We start from the raw sequence: 16,271 nt of genomic DNA, 5'->3' as shown, positions 1-16,271 counted from the left end.
CACAGCAAGTGTAGAAGTGCCTTTAATTTGAACACACACAAACAAGAAAAGCCCTGGATCAACACTTCCAGGTTCTCCCTCCTGCTCTGGTAGGGTGTTAAAGGGGAAAATGCTGCAGCAGTAGAGAGAATCCTTCACTGGAGCACAAACAGGGACTAGCTGAATTTAAAAATAAAACTCAGACTGAACTGGCTCCACTGCCAAAGTGCTCTGTGATCCAGGCTGAAAACTGTGGCTCAGCCATGGAGCCACAAACCACCTCGGGTGCTCTCCCTCCTTCCAGCTCTCCTGGTAAGGAACCTGGGAGGGAGCTGTGCAGCCCAGCAGCTCCTGCTCAAAGCAGGGGACTTCCACAGGAGTCCGCCCCAGCTAACTGTCACATGGATACACACTGACATGAAATAAAAAAAGGCCAAGTTCAGGCTGCTGAAATGCTTGAACAAATCGGGATCTGTTCCAAGTCTGGGGTCTCAGTCATTACCCCAACAATTCCTCATCCCAGTCTCCCTCCTGCTTTTCTCTTTCCGGAAGTAAACATGAGAGGAAAACCTCATCACGCCAAAAAAAAAAGAGAGCACATAAAGCAACTATGAAAGTATAATATTATTTATTAAATACCTGGTTTACCTTGCGCTCCCAGGAAATAGTTGTATCAATATTTGCTATCTGCCTCACAGTAGTAAATACTTTCTTAGGAACTGATAAAAATAGCGATGTACCTCCCTAGAAAAACCTCTAATGTGCACAGGTTTAACTCACAATTCAATGTCCTGTAGCTAAAAGCTTATACAGAGAATTTCCCAAAATACTTTGACTCTGTGATTCATGCTGGCCCAAACATCCAGACACAGTGCAAACTCTCTGTTGGGGCAGTTAATTAAGTTGCTTTTGGCAGCAGCCACCCCTCAGAGGCAGATTTAAAACTTGAGCGTTACTGGGTGTCGGGGTAACGAAGCACTCAGCTGTGGTCTAACCTGTGGCTCTCTGACGGACAATCGTTCTTGCCTTCTCCACACCTGGGGCCCCAGAGGTTGTGGCACTTCTGAATCTCATCGGCTCCACAACTTCAGGGTGACTTTTCCAGCTTAATGAAAAAGATCTTCCTACTACAGCTGTCTTCTGAGGCCCTAAAACACCACCTTAGGACAAAGAACACAAAATTTTCTGGCACTGAATGCTTTGGCATGTATTTTTGCTGAAGTACAAATGGACTCAGACATAGCAAATATTAATACTTTGAAGAACACAAGTTAACTTTTACTATTAATAAAAGTAATATTACTTTTATTAAAGTATGGGTACTTCAAACTATGTGCATCTATTTCAAGATGACATGCAAAGGCAGCTAAAGTACTGTAAATTAGAAACTTTACTAAAAACACCAGGAAAGGAATTTTTACAGAGTTGCCAGTGCCAGCCAACAGCACAGGACACCACATTTCATCTCTGCTATCCAAAAAACCCTAGCTGTAGGTGCATACCCCAACCTGCCAAACAGCTTGACACCAACTACCTCTCCTCCCCAGTGAAGGATCACAACACACAAATCCCAAGTGCTTCACAATAGATTAAACAGGTCCTTATGTCAGATTAAGTAGTATTTAACATTAAATTAATTTTTAAGATTAAGCTTCAATATTTAACCAGTTTGATACAAAAAGCACTGAAGCACAAAGAAGAACCTTTGCCCCTCTGCTTTTTTTCCTTCTGTTCACTGAGCTTGTCCAGAGGCAGGTTTGTCATCTCCACGCCGTACACGGTCCTGGCCAGCACTGCTGTCAGAGAGTCCATGATGTTGGCCCACTCGTTGATGAGCTCCTCCCAGTCCGTCAGGGTGGACAGGACACTGAGAAGCTCATCCCACAGCTCCCGGGAGATGTAAACACTCAGGTTCGCTCTGATCCAAGCCACAATGAGGGTCTGAGGGAAGAGGCACCAGTGGCAGCTCAGGCAGAGCTGACAAGATGAGTTCAGCACACCAAGCCCAACCCACAACTCTGGCCTACACATCAGCACGGGCTTTTGGTGAGGCACAACTGATGTGCAGTGCTTTTTTCCCTCAGAAGACACTCACAGAAATAATGGGGAAAGTAACTGATGAAGGAAATTAAGAAAAATTTCAGGTTACATGTTGTCTGGCAAACTGAAATAAGACACTGTATACTAAAAGCAGAATGAAGGACTGTCTTACAACCACAGAACGACTGCAACGACTGAGCTCTGGGGCAGCACTACACACCCAGTTACGTTATCTAGGCTGGAAGTACAGCAGGAACACAAATGTCTCCCTCACTCAGTGTGACTCAGTTTTGACTTGCCAGCTGGACTTTTTGAAAAACCATGACTTGAGCCTTACACTTTAGAGACATTCACTGAAAATATCCCATCTGTGCTACCTTAGTTTGTAACGGAGCCCTGAAGAACAGAGCAAACCCAGCTCTCCCTCTGTTAGTAATAGTTTACAAAATAATTACCAGCAAAACACGAGAAACCTCTCCCTCACAGTAATGCAAGTAGGTTTATAGTACCCAACTAAAACTGCAGGCAGTTGTGACAGAGCAAACCAACCAGCCCCATTCACTCACTCGGAACAGCAGCCCTGCCATGCTCTGAGCAAACATGTCCTTTGTCTGGCTCTCCTTTGGCTTCCGCATCACAGCTTCTGTTATTCTGAGGAGTATTTGCAGCATCTGTTCCCTGATTCCAAATCAAAAGGTGTTCTGTTAGTTTTACCTACTCATTAATCCTGCAGCAAAGCCTTATTTATTAAAAATGCAGGCACAATTTGGACTTCAGCAATCATTTGTAAAACAACTTGGTTGGTTGCGGACTGTAACAACTTTTTCTCTCAAATGACACCATGTTAACCTTACCATGTCTTTCTATTCATGGACAACTCCATTATCATGCGCCTGAAGATGCTGAGAATGGCTTTGCAAGCATCCACCTGCTCCTTCAGCAGCACAGGGACCTCAGTGCACGGCTCCAGCAGGAAAACGTTTGCCGAGTTTGTCAGGAATACCTGGCATTGACAGGCCGTTTGCATGGTGTTAGGAATGAAAATGGGCAAGACTTATAACAAAATACTTGTGCTGCTTCAGTTAAACCTTTCCCTTTCCTTAGAGGAGGTTTCATGTTTTACCCATCACTTAATTTTTCTGTATTATTCCATCAAGGAGCCAGGTGGCATCACAGACCCACCAAGGCCCAGTATGGGGTTTTTGGGTGTCTCTGCTTGGGCAGGCAAGAGGACATTCCTCCACCCACCATATGCTGAAACAGCCACCAGTATTCAATAAATGAAGCTCAGCAAAAGTGAATGCATTCTGATTAATTCATAGTACTCACAGAAGGAAAAAAAAATACCCTTCCGTGTTAAAATACAGATCTATGGCTTTAAGACACAGTCATGTGGTTTAATATACATATTTCAGAGTGATAAATGGAGTCCAAATTGTGTTCTACAAAACCAATCAAGCCCGGGTGTCCTTTTCCTCCATCTTGGAGATCGTAATGGAATTTGCAGTGCAAATCCAGGTCCCACCCAGCTCACCTGCAGTGCAGCCTGAGCACCAGCCTTCACATCCCTGTCCTCATCCTCCAGCACGCAGCCCCTGCTGACGGCGCTGGTGAAGGAGTAGGTCCTGCCCCAGCTAGAGGAGCGCTTGTGTCCACAGGGCTCCAAGGAGAGCTGCCAAATACAGCCTGGTTAGCAACAGGGCACAGAGGAACACATCCAGACTGGAAAAAAAACATCCCCGAGGTCAGCAGCAAAAGTGGAGGAACTGGCATGGCACACACTCATTTCCTCAGGGAATTCCTGGCTTTTATTTCTTCATTTCCAAACATGGAATTTAAAGGCTCATGGAAGTTTCAGAAGGTATGTTATTTAAAATATTTTACACTACTTTTCATAGTCATTGAAGTCTGGCAAAACTAAAAATTCTCTATGAAACAAAGTAAAAACCTTGTAATTCTCACCACTTTACAAATCAAACCTCTTATTCAGAAAATTTATAGTAGAAAACTTCCCTTTAAACAGTGTCACAGTGTCAAAGAACTTTTACTGATGATTCAAAACAGGATATTAAAAGATGATGCACAGGAACTGTATCTACAGTTAAATTTCCTAGATTAAGGTGTCTGGTTACAGTATACACAAATTAACACATATTGTCAGATTTAAAGTACCACGAAAATGAAATACTTCTCCAGGCCCTAGGCCAGCAGGTAGTCAATTTCAGCACTGCAAAACTCATCAATGTTTCTTCAATGAAGTTCCTGCTGTCATATTTATACATGCAGGGAATAACCACAAATTATGTTTCTCAAACCAGCTGCAACCCTCGTCTGCACTCTAAGTGCTACTCGGTAACTATTTCAACTGTGAGTCCTTAAATAAAAGCATTTTTTAACCCCTATTCCCCACACTCTTTAAACTGTTACTCCTCTACAGAGTGAGATAGCCTCATATTGCAGTGGACAAAATAAGGAACAGGGATACCATACATGTTTACCATCTGTTTGCACTGAGGAGTCTTCCAAAGGAACAACAGCATCCTGGCTGTCCTCCTTCTTGTCTGGCTCCTCCATGAACACGGGTTTCTCCTGCAGTATCCACTTCTGGTACACCTTCACCACCTTCCGTGTTACGGATATATCAGAAGGTGGCAACAAAAAAGCCTGAAATGGAAAGTTCACTGATTTCACTCCAAACAGGCCACATAAGTGGTGCACACAAATACACACCCCACCACACAAACTGCCATTTTAAGAAGCAAGCTTCAGCTCCCACAACAATTCCAAAATCTGATTGTTAAACTAGACCTAGGAAGGAGCCCAACCTTCAAGGCTGCTGCTGTGACCAGCATCAAGTTTGCCCAGTGACCAGCCCCCCACGGTGTCTCTCACACCTGTTCCCTTCAGAAATAAAACCTAGGGCAACGAGCAGCTGCAGGCAGTGACCTGGCGGAACACCTCATTGACGAAGTTGACATATCCACGCGTGGAGAGGAGGATGCCCTGCACCATCTCATAGACACTGCGGTGCTGCTCCTCCACGCTGCAGAGGCTGCAGCTGCTGAGCCTCCTGTCTGACAGGCTGCTGCTGTTGGAGTGCCCATGCTCCTGCTCGCCCGTTGGCGCAGCACCACTCTCCGGCTCTGCAATCTTCTCTTGGCTCACAGCAACCGTCTGCAGGCACAGCATAGCACAGCCCATCACTAACTGCAGCAGCACCCACCACGCCACTGGCATCCTCATGGAGAGCTCGGGATACCCTGTCTGGCACAACACTGCCATCCCAGCAGTCAGGCACAGCAAGTTTCAGTCTACTGCTCCATCAAAGAAGGAGTTTGGTCTTTACAAACTTCCTTACAGCACACAACAACTGACTGAACTGTCCACTCCACATTATGAGTGTAAAGGAAGGCACAGACACAGTGGAGAGGAGCCCCCAAGTCCCTTTATCTTGGGAAAAAGATGGATTGTAGCACTACACATTATTATGCCCAACACCTTTTTGCTAGATTTTGCCCTGGCACTGTGTGCATTCTGCAACCTCTCAAACTGAGCCCACAGCTGACACTTCACGCAAATGTAAGCTGAGACTGATTCTAAATTCTTAACAGGAAGCTGGAGAGTCTCTCAGAAGTATCAATTTATAAAATTCATTGTGAGGTATCTAATGCTAGATAAGTCTCAACTATGAGTTTATAAATGAAATATTTCTCTAATATCTCATTGTAAACAGCTGCTATAACTGAGAGGAAAACAAAGCAGCCTTTGATATTGCTGGGAAATGGTCCATGGAACCACCAAGTATGACAGTTTACAGAGTAAATGCCAAAAATATAAATATAATACTGCTGAAGCTAGTAAGGCAACAAGTTATGAGGGGAAAAAACCAAAAAACTTCTGGTGAATTAGCAAAGGGTTTTGCTTGGAGATTCCCTCCTCCATTGAAGAAAAAGATAATCAAATAAACAGCTACATCATTTATTCATTATGGGGTAGCATTTCTTTGTGCTTCAGCTGTCAGTGCAGTGAGATCACCTGCAAGGTCAGTACGCATGTAAAAAGAGAAGTAAACTTTGAAGCCCACCTGAATAATTTTAGGAAGCATTTCTCCTCCATTTTTTGTATTCTGAACAGCAGTTAAATACTTCTTTTCAAGGAAGAAGGTAACGAGCCACTTGATAAAAACCACTCGAGCTGCCATGTAGGGGATTTTTGTGCAGTAGACACTCTCATTGTTCCGTGTTGCAGTGACAAACACTGGCCTTGGCCTGATATTGGGGATGTCTGGGGGTGGGGGCACAAAAAGGAAGAGAGAAATGAAGTGGAATCTTAGTAATTCCTTCCCAACTCTGGCTAAATGTACTGAACACATCACCCGGGAAATAACAGATGCAATGACTGACTGCCTTTGTTTTATTAACGCTTGTATTCTATCCTAACTTCATCACTCCTCAGGAGAATGTAACAGCACAGCTCTTTCCTGAGGTTATCACTTGTATCACTCAAAACAAAGGAAAGCAAAAGAGAAGGGCTACAAAAGGAAGGGCAAAAGCCGAAATGAAGAACCAGCCCTGCTACAATATCAGTTAGTTTTACAGGAAACCAGGGAGAAAAAACTCCTCATCCCGCAGAGCTGTAGTGATACACCAGCAGGTAACAGAGATGCCACCAAAAGCAGGCTCTGGCTTTTTCTACTTCAAGGTAAAACCCACTACTTACCGAGCACAGGTTTGTAGAGGTTGGTTAGCTTTGTAAAAGATGGGAACAAGTGAGGAAGATAGTATTTTCTGAACAAAGTAAAGAGAAACTTAAACCCAGTGTCTTGGTTCTCCTTGTTCTTCCACTCCAAGCTAGCAGCCTTTCTCATGGAGTTAGAGAGAAACAAACAAAAAGCTTTAAGTTAATGTGTTATACTGACAATTGTTTCCCCTAAACACAAAAAACAAGCAACTAACTTTAGCAAGAGAAGCAAAAGTAGAACAGCCCCAAAACCACTTCTACAAACTGCAGTAAGAATGGAAAGTAAGAACAGAGCAGCCCCCCAAAGCCAGCGAGCTCAGTGGAAGCCAGTGTATTTGTGCTGCTCTAATCAGGGAAGGACAGCAACTGTCCTGTTCTGCTCTCAATAAATTTGCTTCTTACATGTACATTTTGAGAGTTACTTTGAGCTCTACTTTTATCATAAATATTTTCTTCATCAGAATAAACACAAACAAATACTGGAAGCGCTGTGCAACGGGATTTCCAGTGTAAGCAGGTTTCTTTAGATCCCACACAGGTAACAAGACTATAAAAAGAAGAGTGACATTTTTGTTTTTAACTGAAGTGTTGTGAGACTCTGATATGTAAAACAAAGGGTGCTGTGGAAGAAGATGATAATTTCATACAGCCTCTTTTAAAATAAAGCATTTATTCAAGATGACAAAACCCTTTCCAAATATTATTTTGGTCTTGCCTTTTCATACTAGAAAGTGTATCTCAAAGTATTTAATTATAATTTATCTTTTTTAATAACAAGCTCTTTAATGTTCATTGTCTGTATAGCTTTCACTTTATTTCAAATGTTGCTTTATTTATACTTTTTAAATATATACATTATCTTAATTTATTTCCTGTACAGATTCATCTGATCTCCTAATTAAATTTTATGTACATGTTACTTGCATCCTTTTAAAAACATCACAGAAGCCATCTCTCTTTATCTCTTCTTCCAGTGGTCCTTCACGTTCCTTTTCATCTAGGTACGTGTCCAAAGAGAACAAACTGAATCTTTACCCCACATCAATTTTCTAAATGCAACCATGAGCACATAAAACAGCCAGTTATTCTGCAAGTTTGGATAACATTCACTAATTCTTATCACAAAAGTGTGACAATATTCTTATTTTCACCAAAAATGGCATGAGGAAATCCATTTGGGATGTTTTCCATTTAAAAACTAGAGTAAAAAAAGTGTTGGGGAAGGGTAAACCCAGCTCCAAACAGATGCAGTGTAGGCTTAACTTTCTACCACAAATACATCCTCCAAATATGAACAATTTCAAACACACATCCTCCTCACCTGAATTACCATATATTTTAACAGGAGCTGGAGAAAATAGCAGGTCTGGTCTTCTGCAACTTTCTCTCCAGAGACAGCTGGCAAAAGCGGTGTTATTTCTTCGGGAAAAATCTTGTCTAAAATCAAATATTTTAAGCATAGCACACATGAAAATACTGAGATAAAAGATATTTTCTATAAAATATTGATTTGAAAATACCCATCAGGGCACTACCAAGCTGTTCAAGTCCAGTAGCTGCACAGATGTCCAAACTCCTGGCACACCCCAGCAAGGATGGCACCAGATTGCCGGCAGCTTGGAAAGGCTGACATCAGCAGTGAACCAGCAAGGAGAAAACCTCCAAACCTGCTTGTGGGGCAATGAAATGCTCCTGCTGCTGTTGTGTCTGAATTAAAACCACCCCAGAGCCAAAAAGCAAACCCTGACCACTCAGAGGGACATGAGCTGCACCAGCCCAGCAGCCAGACATACTCCAGCCAGCTCAGAATTAATTCCAGAGGCAGCCAGCAGCTCCAGCCAGCTCGGAATTCCACGTGCAGCCAGCAGCACCCATCGCCTCCTCCCCCAAGAGAAGGCTCACCATCAGGCGCAGCTGGGGGGCTGACCAGGCTCTCCAGTGTGCAGGGCCCATGTGGGGATGGCAGCGGAGGGAAGCCAGGCACTAGGCAGGCAAACATCAGGATCTGCTCCTCACCACAGTTGGTCTGCAGGGCTTGCAGCCACAGCAGGAACAGGCGGATTCCTTCACACCTGAGCTGCAAGGTGGTGCATTTGGGGGAAAAGGCAATAACACACGTCTATAAGTGCAGTAAATGCGAGTAAATAGTTCACAACAGGCAGGGTGAGCACTTCCTCCCAGCTAGGTGCTGCGAAGTCTTGCCGTCATACCAAGGGTATTCACATTATTAATATAATCGTAGCTCTAATGCCAGAGAAAGCTTCAAAAATTAGGTATTAAGCAATATCTGTAATACCTTCTCCAGGTAACTTCACAAAGGTCATTAGAGAAGTAAAATGACTGAAAACACATATTAAAATAATCAAGGATCACAATAATAAAACTTACAATTAAAAGGTGAATAAGAGAAAATTACAAAGCCTAACAATCTGGAAAACACTACTATTGGAAAGCTGCAAAGTAGCATACTTCACAAGAATTAAAGTGAAAAGAAATACGAAAACATCAATGCAATACCTTGAGAGAATTTCCAGTGTGCAAAAGTTTCTTCAGAATAGACCCTGGATTAGGAAAATTAAGTAGACGCTATCAGACACTTCCCACTGCAACATTATAAAAAATATTCCATGAAAGCCTACTTTACTCTGGGACCACTGTGCTAGGTTTTAAGACAACTATGGGGGGAACCCCCAAATGAATCTAGTTACAATCACCACCACCCACAATTAACTGTGATGTATCTTTCCAGTGAGGTCCTCTGGGTTTCATCAGAGGACCATGTCTGAAATTATTTTCATTAATAGTAAGTTCTGTGAATCATACATGCTCCTTAAATGGGCTCCTTCCCTTGAGATCTCACCATATCACAAGATTAAATAGAAATTATTAACATATACAGGAAATGCATATTAATGCACACAAACGTTAAGCAAAAGGAAATCAAAAGGCAGAGGTGTAAATAAAAGTTCTGCCAAATTCTGTACATCATTTTTTGGACACAGATAAAAAATTATGCCACTATGACCACTTGATAGAAGCATAAAAAAATATATCAGCTACAGAGCAACTGACTGAAACCAATTTGGTCTGGACTAGTTCAGCTGAACTGTTATGAAATGGCCAGGCAGATGTCTCCTCTTGTTTTTGTCAGTGCTGAGTGGAAATGTGACAAAAACCTTCACCTTTAACTTCCGCTCATTGTTCTTCTGCAACAGCAATTCCTTGTTCTGATGACAAAAATGGCAGCTGGTCAGAGAGTGCTGCAAATCAACCCCAATCCCAACAAAAAACTCCTACTTGGAAGGAATAGAGCCCCTCATAAAATTTTAATAAGCAGCATAAAAACCTCATTTGTGCCACACTAGTGGCATTTGGAAGCAGAATTTGAAAAGCAGTGACAAATCCAAGGCATTTGATTCAGAGGAAATGATTAAACCACTTCACTGGACTTCAAGGTGTTCTGGCCATCCAAGGCAGCTCTCTGCCAGACTCCTCCTATTCCCTCCCTTATTCCAGAAGCTCCAATACCACTGGAGCATGGGGAAAGAACAGTCTTGGTCTGAGGAAGCCAACCATGGGTATCTTGTGACTGTCATGGCCAAGGCCATATTCTAACAGGATGCTGGGAAAATCCTCCATTTCACGAGAATCTGGGAAAGGCAGCTGAGGCCAAACTTGCACAAATACCATGTATTCATAACTCTATTCATATACCACTCGTTAAAAGAAAAATTGATCCAAAAAATCCACTAAAAAGTTCATACTTTTTTTTGTTTTAAACCATTTCTTCTTACCTATACTGCGAAAATGCCATCGATAAAAAATCCTCTCAGGTAGCAGCTGCAATATTTTCTGCAGGAAAAAAGCTAGTCAAATTTTCCATAACAAAATTGGTTCATCAGGGAATACAGAGAAACAGATACACAACACACAAATGAGATGGGAATATATACACAGTTTCTTTTCAAACTAGTGGTAGCATGGACTAGGACTTGGCCACAGGTGTGGCAGTAGCACAGCTCACCTACTGCTGCTCCACCTCGCAAAGGTCTGGGAGTACACAGGGCTTCACACAGGTTCCACACAAAAAATGTCTCCATCTTACAACTTTTCAGCCATTGAAATAAGAAATTAGGAAGATATATTTAAATGGGAAACTAGTTCTGAACATTGCCATTTGGAAATCAAATTAAATTAAACGATGTTATAAATGACTGACAGTCAGACTTCCTTACCAAACAAAACGACTGGCACAAATTTCTGCACAACAAAGCAACCCTAAGTTGTCAGCAATGCCATATGCAGGATGTAAATGGATGATAGGTCACTTAAGCAGCAGTGACCCATTTGAGGGTGTTCTGCATACAAAAGCTCACAGGAAAAAACAGAGCATCACAGCCCAGAAAGCATCTGGCACTGTGGGCCACCCCTGGGAGCTGGGGGACAGAGTCATCACTGCTGCCAGAGCATGTACTTGAGACGTGGAGCAGGACAAACCTCTATTGACAATAAAGGGCTTCAGAAATTATACTCAGCACTCAGAATAGCCTTTCTGGACATGGAACATTCCTTTCTCCATGCCAGAGGATGGAAGTCATGACAAGTTCATGGACATAGGAAGCTAGACCTTGGGTCACAGACAGGCTGGTCCTCTTCCACACCTTCATCTTAGCATGTGTTCCCCACACAGAATTTGGCATTTCTAAAAGGTTAACCAGAATAAAAATGCAAACCAGGCACATCCTTCCCGTGTTCCTTGTATTTTGTTCCAGTGTCACTCCTCCAGCTCCCTCCCCAGTGCATGGTGGCAGCAGGGTGCTGCCTCTGGACCCTCTGCTTTTCAGGAGCAGAGGGTCCAGAGGTCGAGCTCCCTCTCCATGGGCAGCAGGAATGCTTGGGATGAAGGACCTGACTGGCTAAAAACGAGGCCATGACTCATATTTGGGGCTTTACCTGTTAGTTAAGCACCAGGCTTCTGCCAATCAGATTGCAGGATCCATGGACAGAGTTATTGTTATCCATCTAAACATTAAAACACTGGCAGCCTACCACTCCTCCAGACTATTTCTGGCAGTAATCATTACTTAACTTGGCACAGGGCAGAAAGGAGTCCTGTGCTGATCCAAGAGCACTTCTAACGTAACCTAACCTAGCCCAGGAGCTCTGCATGGGAGTCGGGTCTGTGCCCAGGCTCACCATAAGCCATGTGCCCGATGTGTGGGAGGAAAAGCTCCAGGAAACAAAACCCTATGGCAAACCAGCAACAGACATTGGGCTGGATGCAGGTGTCACACAACACACCGCAGGGAGGAAGTTTCACACATTGGCACATTCATCATGGAAAACCAGACAAAATCACATGTGTTTTGTTTCCATTTTTTTTTGGTCTGTTATAGTTTCACCTAAATTTGAACACGAAGTTCCCTTCCCAAAAGTGAGCTGTGATGAGCAGCGAGCTGCGTAGGTGCAAAGTTCCATAATAAAGAATCATTTGAAAAAAAATTTGGTAACAATTTTCACATCCAAGTCTCAATGAACTTTAGGTTGTATCCAGAGAAAAGCATGAAAACAAATGCTGCTGCACAGTTCAACAACAAGCAGGAAAACCAAGCCTATACTCTATAAACTGAACAAAACTGAGGGGGTTGGGGCAGAAAACACGCTTACTGTTCTTTTCTCTTTACAAAACACAGAATCCAACACCCTTGTCAGGTGACTGAATCAAAACAATTCAAGGGTTCAAACCATTAGTAAGAGAAGTTCCTGTCTGAGAAAAGCTCCCATATCCCAAAGTCTTTTCACACAGCAAAAATGGAGACACTTAAGTCACTTCCCTTGCGTTCTCCTTTTCAGCATCTCAAAACCAGGAAAACAATAAATATATGTATTTTGAAAAAAATGCAAGGGTGTGACTAATCACCTGCATGGTCCTGCCCCACAGCAACCAGGCATTCTCAAAAAGCAACCTCTGCCCCCTCCTGTGCTGCAGACAGCACAGCTCTGCAGCACAGCAGGGCCACTCTAAATTATGTAAATGCAGAGCCCATGTCTGCTCCTGCAATGTGAAAAAGCTACCTAGGTGCAAAGTCTACATCATTAAATATAAATTCTGAAGTTACAAGTTAAGGTCCAGTTGCCCTAGCACAACTTCCAGCTGGTGATTTTTGCCCTGAGCACTGCAGTCCTGGACTGAGGCAGTGTTGCAGTGAGACTGCACAAATCATGAACCAGGTCCAGTTGTTCTCTTTGCAACTTCATATTTCCAGCAACATTTTGTACACCCTTCCCACCCCTCGTGTTCTAAAGAATGTGCATTACTATTGCTATAGAACAAATAACAGTTTCTTCCCCTTCAGCCCAGGCTGTCAGCCACACCGCTGTGAATCTGAGCTGGCTATTGACATCTTGTTCCTAGTTTCACACAACACTAATAAGAAATATTTTAAGAAACCCCACAGTGCGAAATAATATTGCTTTTTCAGAAAACACATAGATCATTTAATGCTTAGTGCTTTGCTGCATCTATATGGTAATCCATTATAGCACACTTGAAATAGAAATTAGGTATTACTACTGATCAACACATCAGGGTATCTGTCAGGTCTTTTAACTGATTATCCATAGTTCTTTTTCGTTTGGACTTCCTGCATGACTAGGAATAATGTTAAGTTTAAATCTTAGTTTACACAGGATGCTACCTTTTGGAAGCTGTATATCTCTCTTTTATCAAAAAAAAATAAAAACCACCAAGGTTCATATTTTGACAGATTCACTCTGACTTAACCAAAACTGCTATTTCTTTTAGAGCCTTTTGGTTTTGCCCCCCAGTTGAATCCCACTGTGACTGGCAGCTCTGTGCCCATCACTGCGTGCTGGCTACCCTGTTGCAGGACACAAGGCTGAGGCTGTGCCCACATCTCACTCAGGATCCCAGGGGACATTTCCCAGCCTGATGGCCACAGGGGAACAATGAGCACTGCTGTTCTGCTGCTCGTGACATGCCAGGTTGATCTCAGATCAACGACAGCCACCCCAAAGGAGACCTCGCTGAGCAAACCCACTCCCAGAGGCAGAACTGGCAGCAGTGCCAATGGCAAACCTGAAGTGACACCCTCTCCGGGGGAATGGATTTGGAATTTCTAGGAGTCAGTGGCAGGTGGATGTACTTCAAGCCAAGTCAAGGCAGAAGAGCTCTCCCAGGCCTCCGTGCTCAAGTGCTGCTGGTGGTTTCAGGGTGTTCAACCACCAAAACCTGCAGCAATTTAGAAATTTTCCAGCCCCTATTCACAGACTCAGATGAACCAAGAGGCCAATGGAGTCAGCATGCCTGCAGCAGCTCAATCTCAATGAAGGGATACTCCATCTATTGCATCAATAAATTATTTACAGTTATTTGTTGATGGAAAATGTCTGCCCAAAGCACACAGGGCACTTATCACTGCCTCAGGCATAACAAAAAACAGTAAGATCTCTGAAGTAGAATATGTGAAACATATTGCTAGAATTTACCACAGAATGCTGTAAGAATAGCAGCAATGTCATTGGAATTATGGCAGAATGAATTGTAAATGGTTCCAAAAGTAATTTTCTATGTGTAGAAAAGTAGAACTATAAGCACTTCTACTGTTATAAACAAAAAAGCCCCTTTGTTACTCTACTGAGCTCGAGACTCAGCATTCACATCTGCACCAGGCTCAAGAAACCACAAACTCTACACAAAACACAGATTTTGGGAAACTTTTCTACATCTGAAAAATTTTGAGTGTAAAACATTTCATCCAGTGAACTTGTTAGATCAGTGGAATGACTTTTATGACGCCATCAGCACAACAGATTTGGCTGTTCCTAACTAATGAAGAAAAATTATAGAGAATGGGAAGAAACTGATCTATGTATCTCAAAACCATCAATTTGCTTTTACTTCATTAGAAATTAAAAACCACAGTGTCAGAGGAATCAATACCTGATGGTACAAGAAAGAAAAATCACTTTATTATTTAAAAAAAGCACCCCAAACTCTCACAACCAGATGATGGCAAAATACTGTTACTTGAGCCAGAAAATGGACATAAATACAGTGTACCTCCTGGGAGGGCTGTGACACACAGGGCTCAGAGCTGCCCTCTAATCTGAGGTTTTGAGCTGCTCCCTCAAAAGGGAACAGGGACACAAGGAACAACAGTAACCTGTTCTGCAAATGCACTGCAAGTAGAGAGCCACACCTCAGCAGAAAAAAAATAATTGCATGACACATAATTTTGGTGTTTTAGCTGAAACAGGGAAAAATAACAGGACCGCTGCCATATCACTTCACAAATATCCATCAGGGAAAAGACAAGACCAAAGCATCTTATAGAGTTAGACTCAAGCATTTTGCAATATTAAATGCAACAGTTAACCCTTCACATCCCTCCCTGCTGGTTAACATTTCTTGTTTGAGTAACATGTTGTTCAAGTTGTTTATGTGTGGCAAAGCTGTGCAGCTGATGTGTAAAATTAGAACTTCCATAAATTACTACCAAGCCAAGTCAGTTTCCAGAGGATTTGTGGGAAAAGCCTTTGTTGCCCAATACACACACTAGGTGTCACTCCACAACAGCAGCATAATCCCGCCAAACCTCCAGGAAAGGCAAAGGCAATTCCCTCATAAATATTTTTATTCATTTTTAAGCTGTTAACCCTCAGCACGGGGACTCAGGATTTGTTAATCCTAAGCAACTACCTATTTAGCTAATTAGCAGAAAATGCAGCATCCCCCTGGCTCCCACAGACATCACACTAAATATGGAAAGCTTAACAATCAATTAGTTGTGTTTCCTATGGCTTAGAGTATGAATGTTTCATCACCTGGCATTTCTGCCTCCCTGTCCTGTGCTGAGGCTCTCGGGCTGTTCTCACATGGATTGCACATTCAATCCAGCAGATCCTCACCATGAAGGAAATCGCTCCGAATCCCACACAAACACTTGAAAGGATCTCCTCTCCCTCAGGGTAACTAGGCTGTTCCAGAGCTCTCCTCCACTGGGACCCCAAGCAGCCCCGGGTTCAGACACAACCATGGATTTTTTTCTCATTCAGACACAAGTTCTCCCACTGTTTTTAAGGAGTATGAAGGGGTGGTTATTTGCCATCCCTTTCCAAGCCCCAGTTATTCTCTCTAGCCAGGTGAGCAAGCATTGGCTATTTCCCACTGAATGGCACAGGCCCAGAAACATCATTCCTTACTCAAGGCCACAGCATATTAACGAGCTGCCATTAACCAGCACAGCCCTGCTCAGTTACACAGTGATACCTTCTCTGCTGGGCTGGAGAGGAGGAAGTGTCTCCCACCCCAAACAATCTTGGGAGATTTATGATCTCGTGTTCTTAGCCACTGCCTCAGGCACAACCCTAGAGCAGACCGGTGCCAATGTCACAAGAAGCAGAAAGCACAACTCAGATTTCAGTGTGAAAATGCAGTCTCGTAGAGGGGGCAACAAGGATCAAAAGGGAGACATCAAAGTGAAGTGAGA

At 43.0% G+C, this 16,271-nt stretch overlaps 1 protein-coding gene across 6 annotated transcripts in view; it reads right to left on the bottom strand.

Moving 5' to 3' along the window:
* The window catches only part of RALGAPA2 (Ral GTPase activating protein catalytic subunit alpha 2), a 94,824-nt gene that overhangs the window by 70,768 nt on the left and 7,785 nt on the right, over positions 1-16,271 (bottom strand). For all 6 annotated transcript variants that reach the window (XR_010719902.1, XM_066178006.1, XM_066178005.1 and 3 more), the window contains exons 4-16: positions 10,554-10,611; positions 9,277-9,320; positions 8,662-8,836; positions 8,081-8,196; positions 6,739-6,877; positions 6,104-6,303; positions 4,966-5,193; positions 4,510-4,683; positions 3,554-3,691; positions 2,874-3,022; positions 2,586-2,697; positions 1,683-1,920; positions 975-1,139 (exon numbers count right to left, since the gene is read on the bottom strand). Coding sequence is in view for 5 of the 6 variants with exons in the window: in XM_066178006.1 (XP_066034103.1) it covers positions 975-1,139; positions 1,683-1,920; positions 2,586-2,697; positions 2,874-3,022; positions 3,554-3,691; positions 4,510-4,683; positions 4,966-5,193; positions 6,104-6,303; positions 6,739-6,877; positions 8,081-8,196; positions 8,662-8,836; positions 9,277-9,320; positions 10,554-10,611 (1,936 nt within the window). In the remaining variant the exon portion in view is untranslated. The remainder of the gene's footprint in view (positions 1-974; positions 1,140-1,682; positions 1,921-2,585; positions 2,698-2,873; positions 3,023-3,553; positions 3,692-4,509; positions 4,684-4,965; positions 5,194-6,103; positions 6,304-6,738; positions 6,878-8,080; positions 8,197-8,661; positions 8,837-9,276; positions 9,321-10,553; positions 10,612-16,271) is intronic.

Source organism: Chamaea fasciata, unplaced genomic scaffold (genome assembly GCF_029207755.1).
Source record: "Chamaea fasciata isolate MVZ Bird 193981 ecotype frontalis unplaced genomic scaffold, bChaFas1.0.hap1 SCAF_3, whole genome shotgun sequence".
Taxonomy (NCBI): Eukaryota; Metazoa; Chordata; class Aves; order Passeriformes; family Sylviidae; genus Chamaea; species Chamaea fasciata.
Note: the sequence above shows the minus strand (reverse complement) of the source record. Positions and strands in the feature narration are given on the sequence as shown.